A 16,392-nucleotide genomic window follows, 5' to 3' on the forward strand; every position below is an offset into this window, starting at 1 on the left:
CGACTCTCTGTCCAGCCTCAGAAACAAAGTCGAAGCTCAACCCCAGCCGAGCTCCAGCTGGGAAGCGATTCCACGCACAAGTGTCCCCTAGGTGTCCCCCCCAACCCCCACCGCCGCCGGCCACTCCCCCATGGCTGAGGATTCAGGCCACAACTGGTTAACTGCACAGGGTGAATTCGAGCCCACGGCAGGCGCAGGCTGACTGTCTTCACTCAGCACCGTAATCGGCACATCTGCAGACAGGAAATCCTCCTCGCTGCGAGTTCCCAGTCTATTATCTGAGACACCTGGTGTGGGTGGGTGATTCAGAGACAAACAATGAGCCGGCCCCCTGCACAGCAATTAACTGCTTTAACTGCTAATGTGTTTAATCCACCACGTGGAGATCAAGGCTGGGCCGAGGAAGAGGCTCAGGAGTCCTCCCGGGCTTGCAGACTGCAGGGCCCTCCTCGCCATCCCTGCACAGACCGTCCTCACCAGCTGTGACCGAGGTGCCAAGCACAAGCTCGGCCCCACGGAAGCTCCTCGTGGCCCTTGCTGTGTGTCCTCCGGACACGAGGGCCATCCTTCCCTCCTGTTTTTCGCACACGTCAAAGTCCCGCTGGCGTGCACGCAGCACTCGCTACTGGAGCAGCCACGGTCCAGGAGCTATTTGCTGGGCCAGCCCTTCGGCCCCCAGGGGAGCTTTATTTTAACCTCCTGGCCCACGGATTGTCCTTCATTGCAAGCAAAAAACGATGCCTGGCTAAAGGCTTATCAGGGTAAACCGGCAGAAAACATTCCCAGTTGTTAAATTGGGAAGTGGCTCCCGATTGTTTACAAAACCCGGCCCGGGAGCGAGCAGCAAAGTCAGCACATGCCCGTACAGCCCCAGGAGGCGTGCCAGAAACCGCCGCCGCCACCGCAGCGCCGCCTCGGGAAGCAAGGTCAAAGGCCAAGGACTGTGAAAAGCTTCCACCCCCAGCATCAATCACATTGGGCAGACTGTCTGGGGGATGCTCTTTTTGAAAATACAGAAAATAAAATGGACTCCTGCAGAGGGGAGGGCAGGCATGTGCACCAGGGGCCCTGCGTGTCGCCCACCAGGGACCTGTCTGGAAGCTGGGAGGACCTCGCGGCTTCCCCAGGGCACAGCCCTTTGCCCTCTGAGCTGCTGCCCTCAGCGTAGGCTTAGCGGACTGCATATTGGCATAGGCCTTTGCCTCTGTCCAATGGCAAGACAAGGGATGTGGGTGTTTGGGGTCCCCGAGGTGATATCAGGGGACAAAGGAAGAGGCTGGGGGTGCAGACGGGAGGGGAGAAACTTGCCACTGCACCTTTTAGAATGGACTTTAGGATAAATGTCAACTTACACTTCTGGACCTGAATAGTTACAGAATCTTTTGCAGTGTTCACCAAAATAAACCTACTTCAATTTACTTTTATGAACTGAACAAGAGTATTTCCTGTGGCCGTTTATTAAGCTTTGGGCAAGAGGCACTAAATGAACTGCGAGGAGTTTTCCTTGCTCCTTAAATCTGCCCATGTTGACCACACACAAGTGAAGGGCTCTGACTCCCTCAGAGTTTATCTCATGGTCTGATTTCCAAGTGTTCTGAGAACTCAGGAAAACCAGAGAGGCTTCTCAGAAGCACACTGCTCTGTGACGCAGCCCGGCTCCTCCAGGGAGCCTCCCCGCAGGGGATGCCGGGACCAGGCCAACCAGGTCCTGACAGACGCTGACACGACAGCCCCTCTGAGCACTCAGTAAACATTTGATAAACCGATGCGGGGGTGGCCGAGGATTCTGACAGCTACATGGTTCTGAGCCCGGCCTCAAGGAGGAGGGACAATGGACCAGGCTCAGTGCAGAGAGACCCTGGCAAACTGGAAATAGCGCACAGGGCCAGATGCCACTCACAGCCACAGGCAGGCTCACGATGGACACTCTGAGCTCTCTGCTCTTCTCGCCTGGCTCCTGGCCAGGCGCCTTTCCTCAGAGCCCATGTCCCTTCCCTCAGACCAGCTGAGGCCCAGGCCCTGGGCAGGTGTCTCCCTACTGCATCCCCACTCTCCATCCTGCTCCCTTGCGGTGCAGGGAGGAGCCAGCCCGGGAGGGAGTACATCCGGCAATGTCAGCAACAGGCTAATTCTGTCCAGCCATGCTTGCTCGACTTTTGCCTCCCTCTCCCCACAGAAAGCTAGACCCACACCTCTCAGAGAATGGGAGGATGAGAACACAACCACGTGAGGGTGAGCTGGCTTCCAAGCCATGTGCAGCAGAGGAAGGCCCAAGGCCTTGGCCCCATCACTGACGCCATCTTGGGAGATCTGCGAAGTGTGGTTTCCACAAAAGCCAGTGAGGCATTTACTCCTGCAGAGCTCAAACCACCCCACTGGAGGTGATGGAAACACCTCCACGGGCTGTTCCGATGGCCTAAGAGGTGTGCTATGACAGCTGGCCCACCCGGAAGCCAGCAGGACAAGGGGAGCCCTGGAGACAGCAGGAAGGGGGAGGCGATGCTGCTGGTCTCCATGTGGCTCACGTGTGGCTCGGCGTGCCCTTACCTACGGCCCACAAAACGGTGTTGAAGGTGCCCGTGTCCTCCTTGCCAGAGCTGAGGTCCTCCCAGGTAACCTGGAGCTGGCCATCTGGGAGCCTCCACACTCTGGAGGGGGTACAGCCTCTCAGGAACCGGGTGCCTTGAGACGCCATGTACTCCGTGACCAAGGAAGACATTTGCTGCAAAGCATAAGAGATGTGCTGTGAGGCCCGGGTGGCAGTGAGAACGTCCCTCCTAATGACTGTGGGAGGAAAGGATATGGTCTCCTGCCTACTTGAAAAAGCCCTAGAGGAGCCCAAGGAAGGTCTTTCAAAGGGGAAGGTCCAAGGCCCCCCGGCTGCTAGGTGGCCTCTGTCCACCCCCACTTCTGGGTCTCCTTGTTCTCTGTGGAACTGAGGGCTGAGCTGGGAGAGCACCTGATGCCAGCTCCAAATCCAAGAACCTGGGGCCCTTGGGTTAGGATGCACTTGACCTTCAGGGTCTTCTCTACATGCCGATTAACTAAGTCTTTACTGAAAATAGTGACAGAGAAGCACCCCTTTCCCCTGGGGGCTCTGGCCTGGCAGAAAGAGATGACACTTGGCTCCATTCCGCCACCACTGCCAAATGCTGTCACCTCCTTTGCCTCTGGGGAGTTGAGACAGTAGGTGGGCCCCTCTGCTCCCCACCAAGATATACAAGGTAGCAGGCATGGTGGGGGTGGGTGGAGGTGGACCCTAGCATCTGCAGAGAGGGCTCCCTCCTCCTAGCCTCGGAGGCTCTGTACCCCTGGCTGCAGATGGGGGCTCAGCTCCTGAGGCCGCTGCGGGGGGGTGGCAGGGCTTGCGCTGGCCAGAGCCCCAGTCAGACACAGCTTCCTCTTTGAAGAGAAAATAAAAGCCACTGTTTAAAGCCTCCGGTGCCCGCTCATATAGAGACATACACCATGAGGAGCCCTGCCTGTTCAGGACTGTCACACGAGTCACGGGAACACAAGTGTAGCCAGCTCCTCCCTCTGGACTCCTGACGAGCCTGGAGTCTCTGTCGCAGTCCGTGGGGGAACTACTGGGCCCAACTGAGCCACGTGGCCAGACCATGTGCCTGCCACCAGGGCTGCACATCCTTCTGAGGCAGGGCCTGGGTCACCTGGCCTCCCCACTGTGCCCCCATGTCCCAGGGCATCCCCTCTCGTTGGTCTCCAACTTCTGCCTGGGCTGGAAGGCCAGTCTTCTGAGAGGTCCCTGTCCCTACGGGCCCCCCTGCTTCACAGGCCTTGTCCTTCTCGGTGTCCTACAGCATGGCCTCGTGTGGCTCCTGTCTGGTTTGTGCCTGGCGAACTCCACCCATGGCCCGAGGCACCGAGACCTTCCCAGATGCTGCGGCCTGGCCTGCTAGCTCAGTTAGTTAAGGGTCTGCCTTTAGCTCAGGTCATGATCCCAAAGTCCTGAGATCGAATCTTACATTGGGCTCCTCGCTCAGGGGAGAGCCTCTTCCCTCTGCCTGCCATTCTCCCTACTCGTTTGCTCTTTCTCTCTGACAAATAAAATCTTAGAAAGAAAGAGAGAAAGGAAGAAAGAAAGAACGGCCCCACACAGCATATACAGCATCTGCCAGGTGGGCTAGGGCCGGGGGCTGGACATGCAGGCCCCCTGCTTCCCCATCCTTGCAAGAGCTCACGAGGCCAGACAGCACAGACGGACAGGGGTCTGTCTTCCTTCTCAGGCACGTGAGAGGACATTTTGACATCTTGACAGTGACAGCCCTAGACTTGGGTTTTAACAGGTGACTTTTCCTTGAAGAATTTTAGTTAAAAAACAAACAAACAATGGGGCGCCTGGGTGGCTCAGTGGGTTAAAGCCTCTGCCTTCGGCTCAGGTCATGATCCCAGGGTTCTGGGATCGAGCCCCACATTGGACTCTGGTCAGTGGGGAGTCTGCTTCCTCCTCTCTCTCTCTCTCTCTCTGCCTGCCTCTCTGCCTATGTGTGATCTCTGTCTGTCAAATAAATAAGTTTGTAAAAAATCTGAAAAACAAAAACCAACAAACAGCAAACCACGTGCCCCCGACATGGATGCCTCTGCCACCATCAGGGGCATCTACGGCCCTAACGCGGGTCAGGACAACCCATACTCTTCAGACCCTGCGGGGTGGCCCTCTGAGCTCCTGCCATATGGCTGTCAGGAGTGGCCAACTGACAGGCAGGCCGTGAGAGGAGCTGGCCCTGTGCAGTGGACAGGACATGGAACTGGCGGGGCCTCAGAGGCTGTGTGGGACACTCTGAGCACTCAGGGTGGGCCGCCGGCCAGGACAGCCACCAAGTGCTCGTCCTGACTCATACATTCCCTCTTTTCTGCCACCTCCTGAGGCTCCCACGGCCTTACCAGTCTGGCACTTGCTTCCCGACCCAGTGCTGTCCCCATGGAGGTGGCACCCTGCTCAGGCACCGGAGGAGTTCAGTAGGGGAGACGGGGGACAGTGCACTAGCCGCCACATTCTTTCTGCTTTCTAATGGAGGGACTAGAAGGGTTGACCCAACCTTGTGGTCCATGAGGCTGGCCTGCCGTGCCCACCAATGTCCCTTCGATCTGGGGGGACGTTGCCACACATTCCATGGGCCAGCCCCTCCTTCCACACTCTGGCAGGTGTTTTCTGTTTCAGGAACAATCTCCTCACTCAACACAAGGGCCAGTTTTGAAAGACTGAGACCTCACTCCCAGACCACACCTGCACCCGCCTGGGAGAGAGCGCAGGGTGGGAGCTGGGGCACCCACGGCCATACCTGGTCAAAGCCCCGGAGGGGGATGCTTCTTATCATGATGGTGGTGTCCAATCCGAGACCAGTGAGGAAGCCAGCACACTCCAGGGCCACGTCTGCCAGAGACTAAGGAATTCTAATGGATCGTGATATCAGGATCCAAGGGACAGGGAGAGCACCAGGCAGCAGGGAGGATTCTGGGAGAGCAGCAGCTGTGGCCAGACACCCCCAGTGCTCTGGCCAGCCACCTGCTCCCCCCCAATCTCCAGTCAGCCTGGAAGAGGCTCCCAACACAAGCCACAAAGACCCCCTCCCACACCCCAACCTCATAAACACGTGTCCAAAGTGAGGAGGGGACTCTGAGAGCCATGGCACGGGGGCACCCTCCAGCACCCAGGGCCAGGTGGTTTCGGCCTCCATAGGGCATCTGTCCAGGCTCCCTGCAATTTAATGTTAGCCTTTGGTGCCAGGACCCCCAAGGGGTCTGAGTAGCAACAGACGGGAAGAGTGTCCTTCATGAAAGAAATGGAGGAGCTGCCTTTGAACCCGGCTCCCAGCTAGCAGTCCCAACTTTCCCCTTCCCTCAGCTATCCCCTCTCCTGACCTCAGATCCTCCCATGGCTCCTCCCTTGAGCCTCTCTGGTGTTACCGCTCCTTCTGAAGGAACAGGGCCGGATGGGACTGCTCTCCAGGGAGCACCACCTGCCTCACGGCTGTGTCCAGCTGCCCTGAAGAGCTCAGGCGTCTCAGTGTGCGGCTCAGGAAATGCCTCCAGCAAGCCCTAGCCTCAAAGGTCAGCCTCAAATTGTCCCCTGGGTACAGGTCATCTGCCCTGAGTGGCCCTGGAAACGCCTAACTCCAGGCGGCAGACAGTCCTCCCCCTGCTGGAAGGGAGGGCCATGGGGGAGGGGCTGTAGGAACCGGGCGTCCCCTCTCATGCCTGTGAGCACAGCCGGCTGTCACCTGCACTCCGGCAAAGGATACAGCTGGCCCCAACCACCAACCTGTTAGAGGAAAGGACACAGAGGGAAAGAATGGTGAGTCCCATATGTGGCTCACCATGGCCCCCGTGCAGCTGTCCTGAATGGGGCCTCTGCCGGGGGGACAGGGCCCTTGAGCTTCCCTGCAAGGTGTCTGGTCAGCTGATGTGTCACTGTTGATGAATCAGCTGAGGCTCACTGTTCAAACAGGTTGTCCCAAGGTACAAAACCCACTTCCCAGAGGCTCTGACTGTGAGATAAATGACAAACACAGTGTCACTGAATCAGAAAATTGCCAGGTGGTGAAGGATGTGAGTGGTCAGTGACAGAACAGCCCATGTCCTGCGAGAGATCCCAGGAGTGTGACTGATGTGGAGTCCACGGGTGTGTGGAGGAAAAGCCCAGTGGAACAAGGGGAATGGTTTTCCTTCTGTCCTAAAGTAAACTCTGCCATGGAGTTCCCTCAGGATCTTCGGTGGCAGACATGCTCTGCAGGACGGGGAGGGCACCAGACAGCAGGGAGGATTCTGGGAAAGCAGTGGCTATGGTCAGAACATCCTCGGACCGTGGAAGGCCAGGCTGTCCAGCCCCACCCCACACGGGCCAGGGCCAGGAGGGCCAGCTCCCTGGAGCAAAGATGAGGGCACCTGGGGGCAGTGGGAGACATAGGACATTGGGACCCAGAAGAGTCATTTAAAATATCTACCCTAGTAGCATAAGCCCTCTCTTGTGATTCAGCTCCACTCTGCATATGTGAACACACATGCACACCAGCATACACACACACACATGTGCACAGCCCAACACAGACCGAAAATTCCCAGCCCGGGTGGCAACATGTGGGTGGGCTTGTCAGATCACCCCTTCAGCCTTTGAACAGGAGAAGGTGATGTAAGGACGGATAAGCCCAATGTCAGCACTAATCCCGGCAGGTACTAATGATATAATTCCATTTCAAAAAGCAGTCTATCCCGTGGAATACTGCTGCAGGTGCCCCGTGGGAGGCAACTGGCACACGGCTTCCTCTCGGGGGCCGGGGACAGAACTGGGCTGGAGTCACGCTCGAGGCGAGTGAACAGAGCTCACCGCATGAGAAAGTTGAGAACACCACTAGGACCCGCAGCTGGCAGGAGCACGGAGACGCATTCAGGGTCCCATACGGGCCTGGCAATGTCTAAGAAACAGACACGGTGGCGTTCACGCGGATCCGCATGTGGATGTGGCAACACACACCTGTACAGGTAGGTCCCTGCAGAGGGACGTTTTCAAAATGACACAATCTAACTTCTTTTGTGCTCGACATATGCGGTGAGAAGCACAAGCTTTCCTCTAAGATGTGAAAGTGACAGCCACATCACGCTGTTGTGTGATGTGGGAGCCCCTCTGTTGGACAACAGGGCTGTCCCGGCCTGTCTTGGAGACTTCCGGCCTCTGGGACTTGGGCCCTCTAGCAGGAGCTAGCCGACTGCCAGCTACAGCCGGCAGGATATCTCCAGACCCTTGTGTCACATTGCTAAGGATGCGGGAGGGCAGTCTCCGGATTTTGGCATGACTGTTTTGTTTCTGCTGCCCCCTGGTCCCTCGCCACTTCTTGCCCTGTGTGGTTGGGAAGCCAGACAGGGAGGTAGGCAGGCGGCCACGCAGATGTGGAACCCCCAGGTCCCCCTACCCCGGAGCCACCTCAGCGCTCTGGGCCTCCCACTCTCACCTCCCAGTCATGGGGACCCACCCTTCTCAGGCCACCAGCTCTGAGCTGCCAACAGAGGGCACATCTGGGAGGAGGTTGGTGCCAGCCAGCTTAGCCACTCTGAAGTGGGTGCCCTTGACTGCATGTGTGGAGCTCAAATCTCATAAACAAACACGCGTCCTGCCTTCTGGAAGGTAATTTGAGGTCTCTTCTTGTCTTTGTGAGCAAGGATTATCAACAATACTGGTTTTCACTCCACCCTACCCCCAATTTGTCAAATGGTCATTATTCTTTGCAGAACACAGGCTCCGAGAACTCAGAAAACTCCCTTCAAATGAGCTGAAGCAGGAAAACGCTAGAGCAAAGACAGACAGACTCTGAAGTCTCTAGATCACGAGAGGTAGGGAGGGCCAGAAGAGGGGCTCTGGTTTTTTGTTTTTTTTTTTTGTTTTTGTTTTTGGTTTTTTTGTAGCCTTGAAACTGCACACAAATTCCTCTGGTGGCTGAGGGGACTCCTGGCCAGGAAGGGGGCGTGGGAAAAACGGGGCCGAGGCCAGCTACCAAGGTGCAGGGACCAGTGCTGGCCTTGGCCTGCCACAGGACAGGGGTGCTGGCAGCAGCAGAAGTCAGGACCAGCTTGTTGGATCCGGGGTGGAAGGGCCCGAGTGAGCCTCCGCAGGATGGAAACCCTCGCCTTGTCACTACGTTAAGAGACCCGGAGACAAGGGCACTGGCCCTTGTGGGCAGTCACCACCCTCCATCCTGGGAGCCCCTGATGCAATCATACATGCGTTCTGGACAACCCTGCTGTCTGTGCCCTTCAGTGTGCAAACATTTCATGCGAAGCTGTAACAACCGTGGGATTAGCCTAATCACAGGGCAGGCTTTCTTGTTCAAAATCTGAATGGGGGAGGAAGCAGAAACAAAAGCCTTAATTCAGACCTGCGAAGCCCCAGCTTAAAGAGCCCTCCACCTGCCTCTCGAGTCTGAAGGCCCCTGATCCGCTCCCCAAAGAGGAACACCCACACAAAGTGAGGGCCTCACAGCGGGCACCTGGCTCCTTGGCAGCCCCACCAGTGCAGGAAATGCCAGGCAGGCTGCCGAGCGCAGGTGCCCCGGGAAGGCCACGGGCGCGGGGCAAGGCCTCCTCCCCAGTGAGGGCTGGCTCCAGGCTTGCCTGGGATCTGCCAGTCCTATCCCACCTATTGGGGTCTGACATTGGGCCCACCTCTGCCTAGCCAGAGCCTCTCTGTTCTGGCCTTATAACAATGCCACCCAGAGTTGTTTTCCTTATTGTCTTCCTCCCGGCAGCTCTCGACACACCACGGAGAGATCTTTACGGGCTGGTAGCCAAGTTGCAGGCAGAGAGCCTGTCTCCCTTTTGCTGGACACAAGGTGTCACACCAAACGAACATGGGCATTAAGCAGGAAATGAGAAAATTCACAGCAAGGAGTTTTTCTGACCCAATGGCTGTGGTTCTTTGCAGGATAAAATTTATATCCTTCCCATTTGTGCTCAGGGAAAGAGAAGAATGATCATAATACCTAATCAGCTTCCAGACTTGAAATAAGGGTCCAAAAAAAAAAAAAAATGCTCTTTCTAGGACCAGGTCTGACAGGCAGTATAAAAATCAGCCTGAGTTAAAGAAATACCCTGCTGGGGCTGCCTGGGTGGCTCAGTGGGTTAAAGCCTCTGCTTTCGGCTTAGGTCATGATCCCAGAGTCCTGGGATCGAGCCCCACATCGGGCTCTCTGCTCAGCGGGGAGCCGCTCTCTCTGCCTCCCTCTCTGCCTACTTGTGATCTCTGTCTGTCAAATAAATAAAATCTTTAAAAAAAAAAGAAAAAAAAGAAATATCCTGCTGCACAGAGCTCTGGGCCACAAGGACAGAGCAGCTGTGGAAGACAGGACACTCCTGGGCCGGCAACTGAGAAGAGTGGTGTGTCAGGCCAACGTGGGGGAAGAGCTGCCCCAGGTAGCTCCGGTCTCATTCGAGTCCTCTGCAGTCAGAGAAAGGTGATGGCACTGGGGTCACCCCCAAGCTGCCAGCTCAGAGCCCAGCTGTGAAGAGAGCTAGCCTGCAGACCTGGAGTGAACCCCAGGCGGGCATCCTGACCGGCTGGGCTGGGGAGCCGAGGGGGCGTGGAGCAGAGTGACCCCGGTTCCCCACCCTTAGAGCACCTAAACAGTTACAGGGGGTGGAGGCCTGAGGATCCTAGCCCGGGGAAGGTTGGAAGGTCAGGCCCAGATCCCAGCCAGGATGCCCAGGCCCTCCAGCTGAGTGAGCCAAGGCCTGGTGATCAAAGGTAGAGCTGATATCCTCTGGCCTGCCTCCTTGAAGGCACTGTGGGGAGCTGGCCTACCTTTCTCCCTTCCACCCTCCCTCCACCTGCCGGGGAGTCGCCGGGCTGGACATCTGGGACACGCAGATGCCGTCTCTAAGCCTCCCCATGAAGGGCAGCGCACTCCCTTTGCACCCCCACTTCCTCCCCTGGTGGTCGATAATTTCTGGAAGTGACCATTATTCCCCTGATTATTACTTCTTTTTTTTTTTTTTAAAGATTTTATTTATTTATTTGACAGAGATAACAAGTAGGCAGAGAAGCAGGCAGAATGAGGAGGAAGCAGGCTCCCTGCTGAGCAGAGAGCCCCATGTGGGGCTTGATCCCAGGACCCTGGGATCATGACCTGAGCCGAAGGCAGAGGCTTAACCCACTGAGCCACCCAGGCGCCCCCTGATCGTTACTTCTGAAGGGGCTCCTGCTACCTGCCCAGGGGACCTTGCCCCCAGAATCTTCCTTACTTCTTCAACCTGTGCCAGCCACAAAGCTGGCATTCGGGTGGCCGAAGCTGAGTAGATGCCAATCTTGTGGTCCCACCTCGGGCCGAGGGTGTGGCTCCAAGTGTCTGGGGCACCAGGGCTCCCCCCAGCCCCAGCCTGGCCTCCGAGGGCGCTGCTCACAGATTTGGGAGCTCACATTGCATACAGTGGAGGTTTCTATACATGATCTGTCACCTCGGGATGCCAAGCCGGGCACCCAGCCGTGTTGTGAAGACTGTTTCATTTTTCCCAACAGCCGGGCTTTGGCTTCATCGTCCCCTCTCTGCCATCTGTCTAGCCCTGGGCTCCCCAGGCCTGGATTCTAGCAAAGCAAGATGGTGGGGAGGGGCTCCTCACATGTCTGGGAGGCTCAACACCTCTGTGGCCACCGGGGTCCGTGCCTCGAGGGGACAAAGATGTGGAACAGCCACGGGAGGCTGATGGGCTGTGGGCCCCACTGAGGGCTACTGGCCCCTGTGCCCCCCTTGAATGCACCCCAAAATATCTCGATGCTGCCCATGTCCCATCATGGGAATGGATGGAGGGAGGAAAGCCCATGTGCATGCTGCAGAGCACACAAGGGACGCGGGGTCAGCCATGCCCCTCGGGAACCTCTGATGGGGTCATGGGGAGCTGGCTGGTGGGGACCACACTGGCTGGGTGCCCTCCACCATCGGCCACGCCTCCCAACGGGACCCAGCGGAGATGTCCCACCCGGCACGACAGGGCCGGGGGGCCAGCCCTCAGGTCCATATTAATTTCAGCTCCATTTTAAAGGCGAGTTAAAATAAACACAGGGAATATTTATAAGGCAAATAAATCTGGCAGAAACAGCCCCTCCAAGTGTGAGTGGAGGCCTCCCCCTCAGCCCCAGCCCAAGCTGATAAAATACAGAAATGCTACTGTAGACCCTCCGGGCTTATTTTGACTGCAGGAGAGGAATGCAGCATGTAAACAGTGCCTCCCATATCACACTGTTACAACTTGCATTAACGGCACCGGACAAAAGCCGCATTTTCACAGAAGCATCGTACAGGGATATATCTCCAGCTTAATTTTTTAAAAAAAACCATTTCCTCACATAAATCATGCTCAGAACGAAACGGGTGACTGATACATTGCAAACACTTTTTTTTCTTCAACAATAACATACCTAGATTCCTTCTAAACGAAAGAGCTTTTTTTTTTTTCTTAAAAAAAAAAAATCTTCTAAATGTTTTTTTTCTGAAGAAAATAAACACAGTGCTTGCTCTCCCCGCCGAAAGATCTGGGGTGGTGTCTTCCCGGCCTGGCTGCCCTGGCTGTAAGGTTGCGGAGGAAGGGCCCGGGCTCTGGGCCACTGCGCTGAGCACTGGTGGCACCCAGCGTGCCTGGGCCTCCCTACCTCCCCAGCCCAAGTGATGGCCCACGCTAGCCTCTCTGCACACCCAGCCTCCTGTGAGCAGTGGCTCGAGAGGCGATCACTGCAAACTGACCCCTTCCTGGATACAGAGACGGGAAAATAGCAAACAAAGGAAACAACAGGAGATATAGGAACTAATTTGACAGAAGACCGGGATTCGGCAAATGTTGGCCTTTGGTTACAGGCCAAGGTGACCGAAGTGCACGGAGGCCTCAGGACACACGCTCCGGTGGCAGCTGGAGGTGTCTGAACGATGGCCGGAGGACCACTATCGAGAGGCTGGCAGAACAGGTCTACACTCCACCCACAGGAATCAGTGCAAAAGAAAACTGAGAAGATCTGAGGCCAGTTCCAGGCACCTGGGCCAGTGATACAGGAAAGTCAGAGTCAGAAGCCAGAGCAGGACTGGACTCCACTCAGGGATGGAGTTTTCACACTGGCTTGTGGGGCTGTTGGTCAGTGACACCAGAACCCTGGCAGCCCGGGAGCCACCCCGCCATGCCACTCTATACCACACATGTCATGATACACCATACCACACCACACCACCATGCCACACCGTGCCACACCAAACATGAACTGCCAACACCCCAAGGATGCAGAGGAAAATCCGACCTATGGAAGCCCTGAAGGAAAACACAGGGGCTCTTTTTTGAAAGCGATCTTGGGAGTGGAGCAGGCCTTCCTGAACATGCAATAAATCTAAAAGCCATTAAGTGTAAAGAAAGATCTAAGGTAGGTTAGGAAAAAAAATAAATAAAATAAAAAACCATTTGTACACCACGCAAGTGAAATGACATGACAAGCCAAGAAAATGTACGATCAAAATGGCCTGAGATCACAGCCCTAGCCCGAAACAGCTGGAAGATAAGGAACAGATAAGAAAAAAGAAAAACTAGATAGAAAGTAGGCCACGGACCAAGCTGACAACACACACACACACACACACACACACACACACACTCACACACACACGCACTCACAGACACACTCAGTTTTATAAACGGCTAGTAAATACATGAAACGAGGACTAAAAATAGCAAGTGCAAATAGACTCAAGGTCACATTTAACCCCTTTGCCAGCTAAAGATAAAAGAACAGATAACCCAGACAGTTCAGCATCAAGGAAAAAAGTGATCAGTGTCATAGCATGAAAATTACGAACTTCTGTATGAAATAATATCACCAAGTAAAAAGAGAAAGCACAGCCTGGGGCGCCAGTGGAATGAGACAGAGGGATCCAAGCCAGCGTGAGCTTGACCACACTCACTGGAGGGACCACACATGCCTTGGGCAGAAACAACTGCCGTTTACCCCTGCCCCTAGAGCAGGAGGAGAGGTTCCTTCCTGTTTCCCCGCTCATGAAAAAGCTGATGGCCCAGCCCCGTTAGGGGGAAGTGGGGAGCAGGTAGAGGTGTGCCTGGAAATGGGGGACAACCCACCAGGAGGGAGCACCTGCTAGCAGGACATGGGAAGCCCTGTACCTGGGTTCTCTGCTTACAGGACACCCCCCCCCCCCGAAAGGTATGTAAAACATATAAGAAGCATTATGCCAGCAGATAAGATGCACACCAAATGTGTTCACTGCAGCATTTCATAACGCCGACACAGAGCCTAGTGAGACACTCGTGAGTGGTGGGAAGATAAACTACAGCACATCCACTCAAGGGAATCAAGCCTGACCCCAGCCAGAGATGCCTCAGGAAGTGGGAAACATCGAGGAGGAGAGCACACACATGCCCGTTCACACACACTGCCCTACACGTACACTTGCTCCCACACAGCCATCCTCCCTGGCACACTTTTCCACCTGTATTTTGTCAAAGCCAAGCCCCAAGGCAGCGGAGAGCCTGCTGACGACAAAGCCTCTGCTGCCCTCTGGTGGCCATTCCAGTCCCTGAGAGCACGGAGTCCCCCAGCCGCCACTCCCCCGGCCTGTGTGGACCTGGAAAACCGCCCGCCCCATGGCCTGCTCTGTGGGGACAGGAAATGCATTTAGTGCATTAATACCCACTCAGGGAGTGTAAAACTGCTCACACACTGCACCTCGTTTCCTGGGCTACAGTTTCTGAGAACTTTGGAGACTTTGCTGCTTTTCAGAGAAGTCCAAGTTTCAAGCCAGGGGAAAGGGGATGTTTAATCAAGGCCTGCAGAAAGGCCAACGGATTTCCCAGAGGACCTGGCCTTACTTTCTCCTGGAACATCCTTCTTCAGTGATGTCCCTGACGGACCCACTGGAAGCCCGGGGCTCCGGGAACCCTGTTTGAAAACCACTGCCCGAGATAGTGGCTGGTCCATTTGGTAATACACGGGTCATCACTTCCAAGACAGGCAACAGCCCCACCAAGGGGCACAAACACCATCCTCCCTGTCTGTAGACAAGAAAGAATGCACTAGGGAGAGCTGACCAATGTGTGGTTCTGAATGGCTCTGATGCTTGGAAACCGTGAACAAAATAGGATCATCAGGGACACCTGGGTGGCTCAGCCGTTAAGCATCTGCCTTCAGCTCATGTCACAATCCCAGGGTCCAGGGATCGAGTCCCGCATTGGGCTCCCTGCTCAGCGGGAAGCCAGCTTCTCCCTCTCCCACTCCCCTTGCTTGTGTTACCTCTCTTGCTGTGTCTTTGTCAAGTAAATAAATAAAATCTTAAAAAAAAAAAAAAAGGATCGCCATTAAGGCACACATGGGGTCTTACGTTTTTCCAGGGGATTCCTTCAGCCAAAAGAGGTCATCACTTGTAATTCCATATTCCAGGGCACCTTCGATCTATCCAGGAAAAAAAAAAAAAGGTCAGCAGGAGAAGCGTCACTCAGCCTGTCCCCAGAGACCTTCCCCTCAAAGATGACCATTTCATAGACACAACTCAAGCAGAACCACTCCAACCCACCCCCTGGGGGTGCTTCCCTGCTCTACGCACCGTCCGTCAGATTGTGGCCTCTAAGGACAGGTGATCTGGGTTTATCTGACTAGGAGCATCACGAACTTTCTGGGCAAAGCACCCAGCATTCCTTGGCTGTTCCAGGTGGCTGGGAGCCGGTGTGGGGCCCGCAGCTTTTTCCTCCCTGCTCTCCAGGGCCTTGCCCTTGATCCAGACGCTGGGCTCAGGGAGGGCAGCAGGGAAGCAGAGTGACACAGGGTGTGGAGGGGCAGACTGGCCCCAAGGGCACTGATGCTCCTGGGCACCCTCGAGGGAGCCCAGGGATTGCACGGATTCCCCTGATTCCCAGCAGAGCCTGAGGAGGGGCTGCTAAGCAGGTGGGGAGATCCAAGGATCAGAGTCCCCTCCGTGGCCCATGAGAGTAAGAACAGTAAGATGTGCTGGTGGAGAGGAAGTGGAATGCAAACAGTTTATGATTCCGATTGGCAATAAAAATAAAGTCAGGAATTTCTCAGGTTTGGGGAAAGAAAACCAAAAGATCTAGAAATCAAAGGGACTAAAACCCAAGCAAACCTTGGCAGGCACCCAGGGAGGAGGTGATGGGGGTAGGCAGTGGGAGAGCGGAGAAGCCACTGAGCTTCCTCCCCCTAGGGCCAGACAGCTCCTGCTCTATCCCCTGCTGGCCCGGGGAGATGAGGTGGCTGCCCAGCCGAGGTCCAGCAGGCTGGGGCCCAGATGACCCCCCAGCTCCTAGGAGCAGACTGTGGCCTTCAGGGCTATTATGTGGAACCAAGGTAGGCCTGGCTGAAGGGTGAGGGGTCGCTAATGGCTGCCCACCTCTGTCTGTCAGCAGCTACCTTGAACAATAGCACTCCACCACCCAACAGAGCCATGTAAGCCAGCCAAGGGCCACCTCTGTGCACAAGCCACCCGTCCCCTCCGGAGGCCGTTCTTGCGGGCCCGACAGCTGGAGGCAGGCATGGTGTTCCTCTGAGGACCGGAGTGTGCCTTTTCCACCACGCCCCCTCTGCTCCCCGTTTCCAGAGAAAGCACAGAACCAAAAGGGGAGGCTTGGGATTTGGGCATCTGAGGAGAAATGGAACCAGTGCCTTGTTCTTCTGCCATCTGGGGGCAGAAGTGGTCTCTAGGCCCAGGGAGTCTGTGCGCCTCGTGCACTTTGCTGCAGCCCGTGTGGAGGCTCAGGGCTTGTGCTGTCTGCTTCCCAGGGCCCCTGGGAGACCCATGAGGATATGTGGCCTTGGCCAAGCACCTTCCTGCTTCCCATCCCTCTCTCCATGACCTTGACCGTATAGCCCCTTCCTTGGCTCCACCTGCCTTGCGGGAG

The 16,392-nt window shown here is 55.8% G+C and overlaps 1 protein-coding gene across 3 annotated transcripts in view; it reads right to left on the reverse strand.

The window, feature by feature from the left end:
* Positions 1 to 16,392, reverse strand: part of TXNRD2 (thioredoxin reductase 2) — a 49,919-nt gene that overhangs the window by 16,053 nt on the left and 17,474 nt on the right. For all 3 annotated transcript variants that reach the window (XM_046024569.1, XM_046024568.1, XM_046024567.1), the window contains exons 8-11: positions 14,865 to 14,935; positions 6,261 to 6,280; positions 5,301 to 5,392; positions 2,548 to 2,722 (exon numbers count right to left, since the gene is read on the reverse strand). In XM_046024569.1, coding sequence (XP_045880525.1) covers positions 2,548 to 2,722; positions 5,301 to 5,392; positions 6,261 to 6,280; positions 14,865 to 14,935 — 358 coding nt within the window. The remainder of the gene's footprint in view (positions 1 to 2,547; positions 2,723 to 5,300; positions 5,393 to 6,260; positions 6,281 to 14,864; positions 14,936 to 16,392) is intronic.

This window comes from Meles meles, chromosome 12, assembly GCF_922984935.1.
Source record: "Meles meles chromosome 12, mMelMel3.1 paternal haplotype, whole genome shotgun sequence".
Lineage (NCBI taxonomy): Eukaryota > Metazoa > Chordata > Mammalia > Carnivora > Mustelidae > Meles > Meles meles.